We start from the raw sequence: 17,412 nt of genomic DNA, 5'->3' as shown, positions 1-17,412 counted from the left end.
AAAATTGGTCACATAATTAAATATAAAATAATTATAAAAATAATTTTAGTTTCTAAGAACTATAATAAAATCTACTTAACTTGATAGAATGAATAATGTGAAAGTAATTTTAGTGTTATTTTATGTTTGCATTCGGGGTATTTATAAGAGATGAGGATGAGTGAGTCGTTGAACTTTAAGACTCGGGTAATAATGGAGTACCTAATAATTTAAGGTGAATAATAGAAAGAGCATATAGTGATACGTGCCTTCCACCGCATGTCAGTTTTCCCCGCGAAGACGTCGCGTTTTACCCACGTAACGCCAGCTCAGGCGAAAACCAAGGAAAGACGCGTTTGGTGATCCGCGCCTTTTGTCCATCAGCAAATGGTTGTTCGGTGAAATTTGTTCAATGACAAATAACTATTGATTCTTTGGATAATTTTTGGGTAAAAACGCCCTGCGATTTTGCTTTTACGGAATATATGAATTTATGGTTTAATGTAACTTAATTCGAAAAACCTTTAATTTATTTTTCTATCTCAAATTCCAGGATGCATAGGGTACTATTAATCAAGTGTATCCCGAAGCAAGTAATTAGTAGAAGGAATCAAGTAGAACAAACCAAGAGCTAGTGGGCATAATTAGTTGATAACAAAGTGATTAAACAGGTGCATTAAGCTTGAATCTTTGAAGACCAACTTTATAACCTAAAGTGTTGGTGTCGTTTTGCACTTGTTGCTGGAACTCGGTGTACGTAAAAGGTTTGTATTTAGAGCTGTGGACGACGCTGCCTTTTTCTGGGAACACAAAGTAGCATACGGAGAGTCGTTCCTCCTGCTTGTTCACTCTCACTCTATGTTTCACACTCATGTATTGGTCGTCGCTTATAGCCTGTACGAACACATTTATGTTGTAAATACTGAATAAATAAGATTGCAGATTGAGTTTAGGGGTCACCTGCATCATGTCACCGATGTGGACTAGAAGAGTGTCTGAAATTGGGTTAACCACGAGCCATTTATTGTCCTTGAAAATCTCGAGTCCCCCTACTTGGTCCTGGTTCACAATGGAGAGCAGTGAGCTATCAGTATGTTCCATCATGCCCCAAGACTTGTCGACCGAGGACCTAAATGGGTATCGGTAAAGACGTACGAATCCAGTCGATTCATCTAAGCTACACTCAGTCTGTTCAGGACACAGATTCAGATTCTTCACCATTGCTTCAAACAAGGTTGTAGCAATTCTCCAAAGGTGCCTTCCATATTCTTCCAGATAATGCCTGAAAAGAAAAAGTTAGACAAAAAATATATATTTCCCAATTATCCAAATAAAGCAGTAAGCAAAACTTAATCATCATTTAGAAGATAATTAAAACCGGGGAGCAATAATTATTTAAAGAGCCCATCCTTTAGGATATTCTGCCACATTTGTTAACATGAAGCTTCGAGATTAAAAAAAATGAGAAACTCTCACGTACTACAACTTTAATATAAGATTAAGGTAAGATATTATCGGTTTTATTATTATTATTATTTTAACAAAATCAGTAAAAAATTATTAAAATATTATTATTTCTACCGATTTTATTATATAGAGCGTTTTACCGGTTTTGTTAACATATCCGGTAAAAAGCTACTAATTTTATTATTTTTTTCTACCGACTTTATTATTATTAGACACTTTACCGAAAATAAAAAAATATTAATATTTTAAATATAAATAATAATATTTTAAATAACTTTTTATCAATTTTATTAAAAAAATAATAACAAATTCAATAACATCATACCTTAATCTTATATCAAGGCGACCGCGGTAGAATTTTCCTAAAAAATGGGGTATGGAAAATCAAAGAGTTTATTGGATTGGTTTATGACACTGCAAGGGAAGGGATCCAAAAGTTAATGATGCTGACCTTAAAATCTCCTTTCCTTGCAGAAAAAAATCTGGGACAGTCCAATCAGTTGGTCACTTCATTGGGTTATTATTGTCCACCCAGAAGAAATGCCCACCAAACCAAATAAACAAGAAGCAAATATATACCTGAAATCTTGAAGCCTGGGATCCTCAGTCTGAAACAGTGGGAGTTGAGTGAGCGGAACATTTATGCCTTCCAACCAATTCATATTCAAGGCGCCCCTTAGGGCAGCCCCGGATGGGGTTAGGACAGGGGTGCCCCAAAAGTAAGAGAGAGGTTTAGTGAGTAGGGCTTGCTTGGATTCGAAGGATAGAGAAAACAACATCCTCACATGCTCCTCCAGCTTGCTCGAAAGGGTGGGAGGAATCCCATGGTTTACCAAACGAAAAACACCCCATTCTTTGCAAGCTTCTCCCAGCTTTTTGTGGCTAAGGCACTGAAGATCCACCACGGGAATAGGGACTGACGAGGACGACGATGATGATGAATATGAATCTTCCATGGAGTTGGTGAGATCAGCAGATGAACCGCTGAGATGGCGAAAGAGTGGAGGGTAGGATTCAAGGTTGCTCATTTCAAGTTTTTTCTTTTTGGCTTTGTTCCATTCAACAGCGGCTGAAGGGGAGAGACAGCTTAATTGATTCTGATTTTGTATCGGTACACGAGAGGAGATTTTGTCTTCTTCAACAAGTTCATTTATTCTGGGTACGTTCGTAGGGGCCCGATTGGATTCTTAATGAAACGGGCCTATCTGTCCTGCATGACTAATTGCATAAAAGCAAATATATATATGAAATTTGTTTGAAATAAAAATTAATTTAATATTTTTTTCATTTCTGATCAAAATATTTAGAATTCCTAATTATATTTTTAATTAATGTTTCAGAAACAATTATATTTTTTTTGGTGTTGATATTAGCCCTGCTCAATTACCTTGTGTTGATATTTCTTGTCCAGTAGTGGGTGGTTCTAGTAGTGGTCCTGTTATAGTTGATTCTGTTAATAAGGATCTCCAGGTGAATTCTCTGCCACCTCAAGGTACTGAACTGGATGGGGGTAAGTTTGAAATTGGTGGTGGTGGTGGTAAAGTGAAGACCATCCAGCCTTCCCAAGCTGGTGCTGGTAAAGTGGAGACCTTGCAGTATTCCCAAATTTCTTCTGATGTTGCTCCTAGCCAGGGTAGTAACCCTCAACTGAAGAGAGGAAGAGGTAGGCCTGCTAAAGAGAGGAGTAAAACCAATGTGGGTGGCTCAAAGAACAAATATGAGGTGCTTAGTTCTATTGATCCTGATGTTATGCTTAGAATGGCTTCTGTGGACTCTGGTAGGAAGCAAAGAGAAGCATCCTTAGGTGTTGAGAAGTTATTACATGATCTGAAACTTAAGAAAAAAGAAAATGTGAGTAAAGCTAAGAAATTGGAAGAATGTGGTGGTGTTTCTTCCTCTCCCCCTGTTGTATGTTAGTCTGCTTTTGGAATGTTAGGGGTTTAAATAATCCCCTAAAACAAGGTAAGATTCTGTGTTTGGATGTTAAAAGTCAGATTGGCATTTTGTGTCTCCTTGAAACGAGAGTTAAAGAGAATAATTCTGGGATCATCTTGAATAAAAAATTTGGAGACTGGGATTTTTGTTGTAACTACAACCATGCAACCAATGGTCGTATTTGGGTTCTATGGCACAAAAGCATTAGTTGTTCTGTCATTTCATGTTATGATCATAGTGTTTCCATTAGGTCAACCTTTGGGGGTAAGTCCTTTTGCATTACTGCAGTTTACGGTTTCAATGAAGGTAGTCTTCGAAAGCACCTATGGGATCATCTAAGGCTTATGGAAAGTATAGTTGGAAATGAGCCATGGTTGATAGGTGGTGACTTTAATGTCACTCTCAATTCCTATGAAAGCTCTATTCCTATTAATGTAGCTACGAGAGGAGACATCTCCGATTTTCAAAACTGTGTGGATGTGTTAGGCCTCTCTGACCATCCTTTTTCTGGCCCCTTATTTACATGGTCTAACAAGCAGCAGGGTTCGTTTTTAGCCCGGAATCTCGATCGTGTCCTTATCAATCCGGTTTGGTTTGGTTCTTTTGCTGACTCGGAGGTTGAATTTCTAGCTCCTGGAGACTCTGACCACTGCCCTGCCTTTGCCTGGTTATATAAGTTTGCACCAGTCTCTAGACCGAAGCCCTTCAAGTTTTTAAATTTTTGGACTCTCCACCCTCGGTTTATGGATGTTGTTGAAGAATCTTGGCAGGTTCCTTCTTCAGGAAACCCAGCTCAGGTTCTATTTTTGAAGCTCAAGAGATTGAAGCGATGTCTCAAAGACCTTAATAGATCTCATTTCAGTGACATTTATGGTTTGATCAAGGAAAAGAGAGAAGAACTCCAAAAAATTCAGTTGGCCAATTTAGATCCTGGTGCCTCTGGCCAGGATGTTAGTTTGGAATTGGAGATTGAAAAAGAATTGAAAGCCCTTGAAATTACTGAATTGCTCTTTTACAAACAGAAAGTAAAGGTAAATTGGCTCAAGGAGGGTGACCAAGGAACCAAATTCTTCCATTCCATGGTGTCTATTAGAAGGAAGAGTACCACCATTAGAATGCGTTATGATCAAAATAGAACCAGACTGGATACTTTCGAGGACATGGCTAATGAGGTGGTTAGGTTTTTTAAAAATCAGCTGGGTATGGCAGACTCAGGTGTCATTGGTTCAAGTGTCAGCACCATTAGAAATCTGCTTGGTTATTCACTCCCTTTGGAGGCTGTTGATTTTCTCTGCAGTGAGGTCTCTGACTTGAAAATCAAAGATGTTATTTGGGGGCAAGGGAATGATAAATCCCCTGGCCCTGACGGTTACAACCCTTTTTTCTTCAAGGCTGCATGGTCAATTGTTGGTGAGGACTTCAAGAACGCATTTAGGTTTTGTTTCAATGAATCCTTTATTCTCCCTTCTTTTAATGCTACTGCTATAGTCCTTGTGCCTAAGATCCCTAATCCCAGCTCTATCACAGATTTTAGACCTATTTCACTCTGCTCGGTTATCTATCAGACAGTGACTAAAATCCTTGTTAATCGGTTATCTATTGTTTTCTCTGGCATGGTTTCATTTAATCAAACTGCTTTTTATTAAGGGAAGGAATATAGTTGATAACACCCTTCTAGCTAAGGAGATTGTTAGGGGATATGCCAGGAAAAATAATTCCCCAAGATGTGCCTTGAAAATCGATTTACAAAAAGCATTTGATTATTTAAATTGGGAGTTTGTTGGCATTATTCTTTATGTTTTGGGGTTTCCAGAGAGATTTATAAATTGGATATGGGCATGCTTCACTAGCCCCAACTACTCTGTTGAACTATGTTTCGATATAACAATTTAAGGCAAAATTGTTTTTGGACTTGAATTGAATTTACAAAATGTATTTGGACTTAATTGAATTTATTCAAAATTTACAAAAATAATTCAAAGTTCTTTTAATTTAAAATTGAGCACAAAAATGTTTTTATGAATAGCAATTTACTATTTGAACAGTAAATCACTGCTTGAACAGTAACCCGAGGCTCAAAAATTCCAGTATGTAAAAGGGGAACCGATTCCCCCCAAAGGGGTACCGATTCCCTCACTGTTCATCAGCCCAACGGTCATAATATTTGAATATTATGAAGGGGTATCGATTCCCTATGAAGGGGTACCGATTCCCCCCATTCTGGGCAGCCTATTTTTGTAGAAAAATCATTCCCAAACGGCTCCAAAACATCCCCAACGGCTAGATATGACTTCAAACACATTCCAAGCTATAAATACAAGCTAAGGACACTTGAAGAAGTAAGAGAACAACTATCCAAGCAATCAAACACAAGAGAAGAGTTTTTCATTCTTATTTCATATTTCTCTTGTATATATTTTGTTCTTGTGAGCTCAATCTTGTAAACACCTACCTTAGAGAGGTTTTCTTGTTTACATTTCTTATCCTTTTGTAAAGGGGAAAGGTTCTAGCTAATCTCGTGTAAAAGCTAGGGAAAGGTTCTAGTTTATCCCGGAAAAACTAGGGAGTTTGTAAGGTTACTCTTTATCATCAAAAGAAAGAACAAATTAGTGAATTTGTTGGAAAATCCTTGGTGAGGAGCTAAGGTAGTGGATGTAGACTTTGATTAAGAAAGTCGAACCACTATAAATCGTTGTGCAATTCTCTATCTTTCAATCTCCTTACTCCCTAAACACAAAACCGTTCCGACCCCTCTTTGCAAACCGTTTCGGTTGTCGATTCGAGCTTCCGAAAATCCTAACATACTCAATCGTGCTTAATGAAAGTCTTGTGGGATACTTTAAGGGGGCTAGAGGTGTTAGATAGGGAGATCCTCTCTCTCCCTATCTCTTTGTCCTAGCTATGAATGTCTTATCTAGCTTGTTGAACTTGGCTGCCATGAATGGGATTTTCCAGTTTCATCCTAGATGCAGGAAGATAAAACTTACTCACTTGTGCTTTACTGACGACCTCCTCATATTCTGTAAGGGCACCATTGATTCCATTGCTGGTGTGCAGTTTGTCCTTGATTTGTTCTATTATTTATCTGGATTGAAACTGAATGCTAATAAATGTGAGTTGTTCACTGTTGGAATTTCCCCTGTTCAGTGTGATATTATTCAGGAGATTATGGGATTTAAGTAAGGGATCCTCCCCATGAGATATCTTGGAGTTCCCCTCGTGACAAAGAAAATTTCAATAAATGAATGCCAAGGTTTAATTGACAAGATAAGAGCCAGGCTTAACACATGGGCTAACAGACATTTAAGTTTTGCTGGTAGATTGCAACTTGTTAGGTCTGTCATTTTCAGTATAGCAAATTATTGGTGTAGGCATGTGTTTCTTCCCCAAGCTATAATTAAGAAAATTGAACAGCTATGCTCCCGTTTTTTCTGGAAACGGGCTAATATGTCAGCTAGAGGTGCTCGAGTGAGTTGGAAACATGTTTGTTTAATGAAATCAGAAGGGGGTTTGGGTATCGTTGGCTTAGAAGACTGGAATAAGGCATGTTCAGGGCTCTTGATCAGGAAATTATTGGCCAATGATGGATCTCTATGGGTGCCTTGGGTCCTCTCTTATGTGATTAAGAACATGGATTTTTGGCAAATGCGTGTCCCTGTTAACGCCAGTTGGAGCTTTAAGAAAATCTTGAGAATGAGACCTGCTGTGTCTCAACTATTACCTGGTTCTGTTGCTGATCTCAACACTCGGAAAATTTGGGAGGAGCTGCGTATTCCAAGCCCCAAGGTCGCCTGGCACAAGCTTGTTTGGTTCCCAGGTCGTATACCCAAGCAAAGCATCATCTTGTGGATGGCCATTTTAGATAGGCTTCCAACTCGTACTAGATTATCTCGATTGGGAGTGAATCTTGAAAATGTTAACTGCTTATTTTGTGGCTTGGTCACTGAGACTAGATGTCACCTGTTCTTTGGTTGCTGCTTTGCGAAGGGCTTATGGGGCAAAATTCTTTCTCTATGTGGCATTGTTCGCGACGTGAGCAACTGGGATAGGGAGTTTACTTGGGCTGTTCAGCTTCTTAGAGGGAAGTCCCTTATTGTTCAAGTGATGAAGCTTGCTTTTGCAAGTCATGTGTATTGTATTTGGAGGGAGCGAAACGCCAGACTGTTTGGAGGAAGGGGTCGAAGTGTGGGTGAGCTGTTGAATGACATCCAAGAGATCATTCAAGTTCGATTCCAAAGATGGTCTAACAGCAGGGCAAACACGAGAAATGTTGCCCTTTGCACGAGCTGGGGTATTTAGATTTAGCTTTCTTTCCATTGTTCTGTTCTATTTCTAGTTGTGTTATTTTTGTTTATGTAACGTTATGTTTGTAGCGGGTTTACCTGCTTTATTGGGTAATGAAATGGAATTATCAAAAAAAAAGTAATTTATGATAAGTTTTTAATTTTTATTTAAAACTACTCAATACTCATCGAATATTCCATGTGTCTGTGCATATGCTTTAATTACGCCGAATTTTTTATTATTTTATTAATCTGGAGTATTTATAAAAGATAAACTTTTAATTTTTTTAAACTAATAAAAATAGTATTATTAGAGTTTTTTCCTCTAGCGTTCTCTGTACTCAGATAGGCGTGGGTGAGGGCACTCCCTTAAAAAAATTAAAATTATCATAAATTTTAGATTATTTATGTATTTTTTTATTGAATTTCGCCCATCCCTAAATTTTATAAATTTTAGTTCGCCCCCTCCCTGGACACAGGATTTTATGTTAGGGGGTGAACGTAAATTTATAAAATTCTAGGAACGAAAAAATATTTAAATAAAAAATACATATAAAAATCTAAAATATATAATAATTTATAAAATAGTGTTGTTAGAGGTTTTCCTCTAGCTTCCTTTGTAATGAGACAGGAGCGGGTGAGGGCAAACGCTCCCATAAAATTAAAAATTACCATAAATTTTAGATTTTTTATATATTTTCTATTGAATTTTGCCCCTCCCTAGAATTTTATAGATTCTAGTTCGCCCCTCCCTGGATGCAAGATTTTATGTTAATGGGCGATCTTGAATTTATAAAATTCTAGGAAGCGAAAATAAATTTTCAAAAAAAAATACATAGAAAATCTAAAAATACTTAGGGTAGGTGAACTTGAATTTATAAATCTATCTAAGTTGTTAAAGATAGGGGTGAGTAAACCACGACTCGACTCGAATAATCATTTTTTTTCAATTTTGAGTTATTCGAGTCAACTGGAATTATAAATTCGATTTTCGAGTTTGAGTCGAGTTTGAGTCACATGCTCATAAACCATAGTAGAATACAAGTGTACTTTCAATTCCTCTTTTTGATAACAAATTTTTATTTTTCAATTCAGTCTTTCAATTTTTCATAATCTTTTATTCCTTCAATTTGTGATTTATTTTAAGTACATTTTTTATCAAATTTGAACCTCATACTCATATACCACAATAGAATACCTATGTAGCTTCAAATGTTATTTTTTTAACTAAAGATGCACTCTCTTTTTTATTTAGTCCCTTAACTTTGCATTTTACTCGATTTGGTCTTTTGACTACAACTGTTTGCAAATTCTTTCTTCTCACCAATTCCTTATCTCATTTATACTCTCATCAATATTTTATCTCAAAATATTTTTTTAAATATAATATTATGATTATATTTAATAATTTTAGATTGTATTTGATATATTAAATAACATCATAATATATATATATAATATATATATATATATATATATATTATATATATATATATATATATATATATATATTATAATGGTTATTTAATATATCAAATACAATCTAAAATTATGATATATATATATATATATTATGGTTAGATAAAATAAAAAAATTGAAACAAATTATTGTCATAATATTATAAATAATTATAATAAATTAGTATAAAAACTCGAATAACTCGACTCGAAAAAGTTTCAAGTTAAGTTCAAGTTGTAAAATACGACTTGTCAACACGAATAACTTAAAATTTTTGACTCGACTCGACTATATCGAATAAAGGTTTTTAATGATATGATCCTAAAAAAAATCCTAAACTAGACTCGAGTTCTAATGATAACATAAATTATTTTTAAATTTTTTAAAAAAATTATAATTAATGTTTGCAAATAATTTTTATGAACAAAATTGATCCACTTTCGGGATTGTTTATAAGCTAAACAGAATTTTCTTTCATATGTCATAATTGATCGTCTTCTCTTCCAATTCTTCAAAAATATTTGAAATTGTCATGACCTACTTAAAACCATAAACAAAACACAAATAAAAATGATGTCTCTAATTTTTATTTGGAACTTAATCTTCCAACTTTTATTTCAAGGAATTAAATTATCTATTTTAAGTAATTTAATTCTTAAATAAAATAAATTTTATTTAGAAGGTGTGTTTGATATCTGGAAAACATTTTTCGAAATTTTTTTCCTCATTTTTTGTGTTTGATACTTAAAAAATATTTTTCGGAAATATTTTCGGTGTTGATATTCGTAATTTGTTTTACGGAAAATATTTTTCAATATTTGATAATTGTAATTGATTTTTCTAATGTAATTCATTTTTCTAGTTTCTTTGTATTTTCTGTAAAATATTTTACCATATGATTTCTATAAAACATTTTCTTGACTTTTTACTTCAGAATATAAACACTAAAAATATGTTATTTATTTATTAAATATTAATTTAATATCTTATTATAATTTTAATAATAAAATATTAATTATTAAAATATTTATATTATTATAATTTTAATAATATTATATTTTTAATATTAAATTAATATGTACTCAAATATATTATAATAATATATAATGTTAATAATTAGTATTATATAATAAAATACTAATAACTAAAATTAAGAGTATCCAAACAGTTAATTCGGTCACATATTGAATTGAATTATCAATTAAATTAACTGAACCTTTTCTTTAATAGTTAATCAAATCGATTTTTTCTAAATATTAACCGAATCAAACTTTATTCATTTTGTGTAAATTATTTCTATAAAATTAATTATAATGTATTAATCAATTAGTGAAAATGGTTTACACAAATCATCAAAACACTATAAAATTTTCTGAAAACTATTTTCAGAAAATTTAATTTATTTTACGTAAAACAGTTTTAAGTAATTTTGACATAAAACAATTTTCATGTTACTAAAAATAACTTTCAAGTAATTCATTTTACTTAAATTATTTTTAAGAAAATTAATTACATTCTATGAAAACAGATAATTTAATTCTTAAATAAAATAAACCGCATATATATCACGTGGGGCAAAATGTGGGCATCAATCGCGATAAAAAAGAAATGGTAGTGGCTGACCTGTTTCTCCATCCCGGGGGAAAACGCGGCTAAAACACCATTTTTTTTTTATTTTTCTTTTCTAACACCGTTTGACCAATATTTTCAGAAGTAGCACCCTTTCTGTTGAGTTGGCAAAGGCGCATCCTCGGGGACGCGCTTTACCCGTGTTTTCGCTGAGTTGGATGCTACGTGTGGAAGGCACGTCCCCGGGGACGCGCCTTTGCCATATCAGCAGACACGTGTGGAAAGCGCATCCCCGGGACGCGCCTTCCATTAAATGTCATAAATGCCCCATTCATTTTTCCTAATTACCCCTCCTCCTCCCCTATATAAACCCCCTCAACCCTCCCTCATTCTTCACACCAAAATCATATTCTCCTCTCTTATATAACTCAAATTCTCCAACTATTTGAGTTTTAAATTTGTTATTAGTGGTAAGAAATTTATTTTTATGTTAGTATTTTTTTAAATAATTATTATTTTTTATATTAATATATTTATGTAAATATTTTTTTTATTAAAATAATATTTATATAATTATTACTTATTAGAATTATTAATTTTTTTTGCTAATATATTGTTTTGTCTACAGTTATAATGGAAAACGAAATGCTGTTGCGATTGGATATTGATCATATCTCCAGACATTTTAGCGATATGGTAATATTTTTTAATTAATGTTAATATTTAAATTTATTTTTATTTTAAAGTTATTATGAATTTATATTAATTTTTATTTTTTATAATGTATATTATTTAGGATGCTGATCGTATTTTAGAGACTTTTATTAAAAATCCACGTATACCGACACCGGAACGTATTTTGCCATATTTGGCTTCTGCCGGGTTCGGGTATATTGCAACAATTATAGGCGGTTGCAAACTCGAACATGTCCTAATTTCTGCACTGATTGAGAGGTGGAGGCCCGAGACACACACTTTTCACCTTCCATGTGGAGAGGCGACAATTACATTGGAGGATGTCTCTATGCATCTAGGGCTTCCCGTCGACGGAAATATGATGTGTGGTATGGCGGATGGTGATTGGCAATCAATGTGCATTGATTATCTTGGAGCTGCTCCGCAAGAGTTTAATGGAGGTAGAATAGCTTTATCTTGGTTGAAAGCTAATTTTGAGGTTTTAAATGAAAATGCTTCAGAGGATCAAGCAAAGGCATGTGCTCGGGCATATATTCTACGAATAATTGGAGGAATATTGATGCCCGACAAATCTCGCAACCAGGTGCATTGTATGTGGTTGCGGCATCTGATCGATTTTGATGAAGCTGGAAGATATAGTTGGGGTGCTGCAGTTTTGGCATTTCTCTTTAGAGAAATGTGTCGGGCGACGAATTATAAGAAAACTGCTATCGGTGGATGTCTTCTACTTCTACAATCATGGGCGTGGTTCCGCATGCCTTTCTTATGCCCGATCGTGAATGAACCATACGTATTCCCCTTATTGTTGAGGTAATTTTTGAACTAAATTTTGATTTAAATATTTTCAATTAAATAGGGTGATATTTAGTTTATATTATATTTCATAGGTGGTCGATGAAAAGAAAGGACCATAAAAGTATACTTACTGGGTTAGAGGAAATTCGTTTACTTATTGATACGAAAGCTGGGTCCGAGGTATGTTTTTAAATTTGTTTAATTATTAATATTTTAATTTAAAATGTTAGATAAAATTAGAATATTTTATTTATTTGAATTGTATATTTATATTTCAGTTTCAGTGGATACCTTATGCGAGCGATGAAGTGAAAGCTTGCATCCCACCCCACCTTAGTGGGTCATTAGAGGTATGGATATCGGTTATACCTCTTATATGTTATGCTATTATTGAGTGGCATCCAGTTGATCGCGTGCTCCGTCAGTATGGTTGTACGCAATATATTCCTGGAGCTCCTAGGAATTTAGACGACGTGCATAACATAGATAGACGAGGAAAGAAAGATGTTAACTGGGTGGTGAGACACAGAGATTGGATTGCACTTTGGGAGAACCGATATACACTGTTGGCCCCTCGACAATATTACGCTGAAACTGGTCATATGGTTACGGATAACTATATGGACTGGTTTAATGAAAATGGGAAGTCGTTTCTACTTTCGGCGGAAGCACAAGGGGTTAACATTCCTAGGCACCGAGAAAGACGTCAACCGTCTCAATATCATCGTCCCCCGACGCGTGGACGGAGAGAAGGCGCTACCGGTTCTGCATCAGTCCCACCACAACATCCTTATTCGTCGATGCCGCAGGGTACATGCCCAGCCCTCCACTTCATATGCCAAGCCCACCAGTTTATATGCCATCTCCGCAGGGTTACATTCCGAGCCCGCAGGGTTACATTCCTAGCCCGCCAGGTTACATGCCTAGCCCGCCAGGTTACATGCCTAGCCCGCAGGGTTTTATACCATATGGAGGTGCATATACGACTATGTTTAATGATCCAACATATGGTTCATATGCATCTTATTTGGTTGGTGGTGCTTATCCGCAGACACCTCAATCTCCATCTGGATCACATACATCGATGCCAATGTTCCACAGTTTTCACAGTTCCCGGGGAGCGGTGGGATTGTTACTAGCACTCCTCCAGGGTCGTTATTTTATACAGGCCCTTCAGCCCCTTCAGCGTCATCTACACCAAATGAAGAAAATGATGCTGATGATGATAGTGAAGATGAGGAGACTGAAGAACAAGTTCCACGAAAATCCTCCACGAAATAGACAACCACCGCCATGTGGAACTCATTCGAGAAGACGACATCGGTGATCCAGTTATATTTAAGTTATTTAAATAATTATATTTCAGAATTTTATGTAATTTGGTTATGTTTTTAAATGTTTCATGGTTGTTACATACATATTTTTTAATGTTATTTTTTATCACATTTAACATTAAATGTTTGATAAATGTTTTTAAAATACAAATTATATTATTCGAAATTTAAAATAAAAATAATATTATTCAAATTTAAATTTAAAATAAATTATAGTATTCAAAATTTAACATTAAATTTCAACTTAATATTCCAATTGTATTCGAAATTAAAAGTTATATTCCAATTATAGTACACAATACTTAAATTGAAATTAAATTTATCCATACATGATTTTATCATTAACATATATATTAAAACGTATACATTAAAATCAACTTATGTTGAGTTCATCGATCGACGGAATCAGCCAAGAGGGGGGTGAATTGGCAATTTATTCAATGTCACATTTCAATGCTCATTCCATACAATTTCAATGTCACAATCAACTTATCACTTCACATTTATTCAATTTATCCATAACATTTTATCTAATTTATTAAAACTTCACATAACGTTTTAATTTAAGTATTCTTAACTTGCTGAACTTTCAAAAGAAGTTAAATTTGGTTATAATTTACCTGATTTACTGATATATCTAGTGTCCCCGAGGGACATGAGTGACATAATAGGGCAATGATAACATATTCTCTGATGAAATAATGGAAGGCGCCCCCCGGAACGCACCTTCATGTGAATAGTGCAATAATAGGTACTGATATATCTAGTGTCACCAAGGGACATGAGTGACATAATAGGGCAATGATAACATATTCTCTGACGAAATAATGGAAGGCGCGCCCCCGGGAACGCGCCTTCATGTGAATAGTGAAATAATAGGTACTGATATATCTAGTGTCCCCGAGGGACATGAGTGACATAATAGGGCAACGATAACATATTCTCTGACGAAATATGGAAGGCCCCCCGGGAACGCGCCTTCATGTGAATAGTGAAATAATAGGTACTGATATATCTAGTGTCCCCGAGGGACATGAGTGACATAATAGGGCAATGATAACATATTCTCTGATGAAATAATGGAAGGCGCACCCCTGGGAATGCGCCTTCATGTGAATAGTGAAATAATAGGTACTAATATATCTAGTGTCCCCAAGGGACATGAGTGACATAATAGGGCAATGATAACATATTCTCTGATGAAATAATGGAAGGCGCGCCCCCAGGAACGCGCCTTCATGTGAATAGTACTCCGATTATAGACACTATTATATGCAACGTATCATAAACTTTCAAACAAACTTCAGTTCACAATCTTTCAAATTCTCAAATTCCCAAACTCTAAATTCTCAAATTCTCTGAAAATGAGTCATCTTTCTGCTGTTGTTTTGTATGATGGAGAAATTAAGGAAGCTGAAGAGGGGTTGTTTTGAGTCAGATCATTATATCCCCTTAACCTTGAAGAGAAACATCACAATTGAGGAGTTAATCACAAAAATTTCGTTAAAGATTCATGTAGCAGACCAGAGAAGACTATCTTCACTTCAGTACAGATTTCCTACTGAACTTTTTCCGCTCACGTATACATCATTTCAGCTTTCAAACGATGATGATGTTTCTATGATGGTTGATGCTCATATGGGGAGTTCACAATCTCTTATTGAAATGTATGCCACTTTTATTGAGGTTCGTGCAACTCGTGGTCTCTCATATTCCTCTCACTTTGGCATTGCATATCAAACTGATCAAGTTGATAGCCCGACACAACTGATCTGTAATGATTTCACATCATTAATGGCGGATCCAACGCCATATACCATGCCATCAAGTTCAATAGGAAGGCATTCATCTGCAATGCTTATGATCTCAACCCACGTGGCTTCACCAATAATCCATATGGCAACATCTCTTCTACTTTAAGGGGCAGACATTCATCTGCCAATGTTTTCGACTTACATGTGGAAATGCCAACGAGACGACAGTCTATTCACATCCCATATGATACAATGGCCTCAAGTTCAAGGGGAGGACACGCAAGCGGGAACTTATTTGACCTCAACATTGGATTATCGGAGGAACTCTCATCTTCACCAGAAGAACCTCTTCGGGAGCCAGGTGCAGATGGTGCTAAAACGGGATTATTCGTTGAACCTGACTCACCACAGTTTAACGTACATTCTGATGATGACGAGGATGACGTTCTGATAAATACAACACCAGCCGAACTTCCTGCACATATGTATGAGGCTGATTATGATGCAATGTATGAGCCTGAATTTCCAGATCTTCCTGATGTTGGCAACTATGGACTTCAATCATCAGTCAATGACGGTAATTTACATATTGGAATGGAGTTCGCATCGAAGGAGGAAGCAATGATGCCAATAAAGAGTTACAATATTCGTAACTCAGTTCAATCCGAGTTGATCGATCTAACACGGAGAAAAGTATGCTCTACTGCGTCCAACGTGACAACGATGTCAATGGATGGTCGTGTATCAAAGAGGAAGAGGAAGAACAACTTATGGGAAGTAACCAGATACAACGGTCCTCATACATGTTGTGCAACAGGTATAAACCAGGATCATCCCAACTTGGACTCCAACATTATTTGTCAAGCAATCATGCCCATTGTGAAGCAAGCTCTCATATAGCTGTTGCAGTGTTGATTTCTGCTATACAGTCACAATATGGGTACACTGTCTCATATAAAAAAGCGTGGTTGGCAAAACAGAATGCCATTTGCAAACTTCATGGCGAATGGGATTCCTCTTACAACGAGCTGCCCAGTTGGTTTCATGTTATGCAAAGACTTAATCCTGGGACAATTGTTGAGTTCGAAACTCAACATCATTACGTGAATGATCGAATGGTTCGCGATCGCTGCCAATTTTACCGAGTCTTTTGGACTTACCCTCAGTGTATTAATGCAGTCAAGTACTGTAAACCAATTGTCCAAATTGATGGTGCTTTCTTGTATGGGAAATACAAGCAAGTTTTATTATTGGTTGTGGTCCAAGATGGAAATCGCAATATTCTTCCTGTTGCGTTTGCCCTCGTTCAAGGAGAAGACACTGAGTCTTGGGCTTTTTTCCTTAAAAAATTACGTTTACATGTTGTCACCAGGGAACGACTATGCATTATTTCAGACCGAGGAGCCGGGATAAAAGCAGCAATGGACTCTTTGGGTACAATGTATAGACCTCCACATGTTTAACATCGTTATTGTGTCCGCCATATTGCTGCAAACTATTACAGAAAATACAAGAAGAACGATGAACGTCAGTTAGTCGTGCGGATGGGTATGTTACTTTTTCCCAATTTTCTATCAATTTCTTATTACTTATTTATACTTCATATTAACTATACATATTCCTAATGGCTTAGGTTACGAACTCTTACCTCAAAGGTTTGAGTCGATGCTACAAGAGCTGTTTGGCAAAAATAAGAAGGGTGCGAGTACATATGGACATCAGCAAAGAAATGTGGACAAATGCATATGACGGGGGTGTCGCTATGGTCATATGACAACAAACTTGGCTGAAGCAATAAATTCAACCTTAAAGGGGTGCGTCATTTACCAGTCACGGCGTTGGTTAAAACGACTTATTTTCGTTTGGGTCAACTCTTTGCAAAGCTCGGTGGACAAGCTCTTACTTGGATGCAAAACGAACATATTTACCACCCAAGACTAGTAGTTGATTTACAGAAAAAATGGCTGCATCAAATGGGATGTTAGTTACAAATTTTTCTCGCACCCGTGAATTGTTTCGTGTAACCGAAATGCCACGTCCGCTGCAAGGGATTGAAGCTAACTCTTCAGAGTTAATCTGCAAGAGAGGTGGTGCGATTGTGGTTCTTTCAAGAACTCAAATCATGCTCTCATTGTCATGTG

At 35.8% G+C, this 17,412-nt stretch overlaps 2 protein-coding genes across 2 annotated transcripts; one reads left to right on the top strand and one right to left on the bottom strand.

Moving 5' to 3' along the window:
• Nucleotides 1–619: 619 nt before the first annotated feature.
• On the bottom strand, nt 620–2,589 carry LOC120131992 (gibberellin 2-beta-dioxygenase 6-like). Its single transcript, XM_039148847.1, has 3 exons — nt 2,026–2,589; nt 940–1,261; nt 620–873 (listed from the first exon to the last, which is right to left on the bottom strand). Exons 1-3 carry the CDS (start codon nt 2,472–2,474, stop codon nt 643–645), a joined length of 1,002 nt encoding a protein of 333 aa, XP_039004778.1. The 5' UTR covers nt 2,475–2,589; the 3' UTR covers nt 620–642.
• Nucleotides 2,590–2,636: 47 nt separating this feature from the next.
• LOC120132053 lies at nt 2,637–5,027 on the top strand. The gene is made up of 3 exons (XM_039148900.1): nt 2,637–2,653; nt 2,820–3,354; nt 3,441–5,027. Exons 1-3 carry the CDS (start codon nt 2,637–2,639, stop codon nt 5,025–5,027), a joined length of 2,139 nt encoding a protein of 712 aa, XP_039004831.1.
• The last annotated feature ends 12,385 nt before the right edge of the window (nt 5,028–17,412 follow it).

The sequence above is a fragment of the Hibiscus syriacus genome, unplaced genomic scaffold, assembly GCF_006381635.1.
Source record: "Hibiscus syriacus cultivar Baekdansim isolate YM2019G1 unplaced genomic scaffold, ASM638163v2 tig00110557_pilon, whole genome shotgun sequence".
NCBI lineage: Eukaryota > Viridiplantae > Streptophyta > Magnoliopsida > Malvales > Malvaceae > Hibiscus > Hibiscus syriacus.
This window is presented reverse-complemented; position numbering and strand designations above follow the sequence as displayed.

Excerpts from the sequence above, each read along its gene's own strand:
- LOC120131992 (XM_039148847.1), bottom strand. The coding sequence starts at position 2,474 with ATGAGCAACCTTGAATCCTACCCTCCACTCTTTCGCCATCTCAGCGGT. Across the intron at positions 1,262-2,025 it reads CCCAGGCTTCAAGATTTCAG|GCATTATCTGGAAGAATATG; the intron begins GTATATATTTGC and ends TTTTCTTTTCAG. Across the intron at positions 874-939 it reads ACATCGGTGACATGATGCAG|GCTATAAGCGACGACCAATA; the intron begins GTGACCCCTAAA and ends GTGTTCGTACAG.
- LOC120132053 (XM_039148900.1), top strand. Across the intron at positions 3,355-3,440 it reads TTTCTTCCTCTCCCCCTGTT|ATTGGCATTTTGTGTCTCCT; the intron begins GTATGTTAGTCT and ends GTTAAAAGTCAG.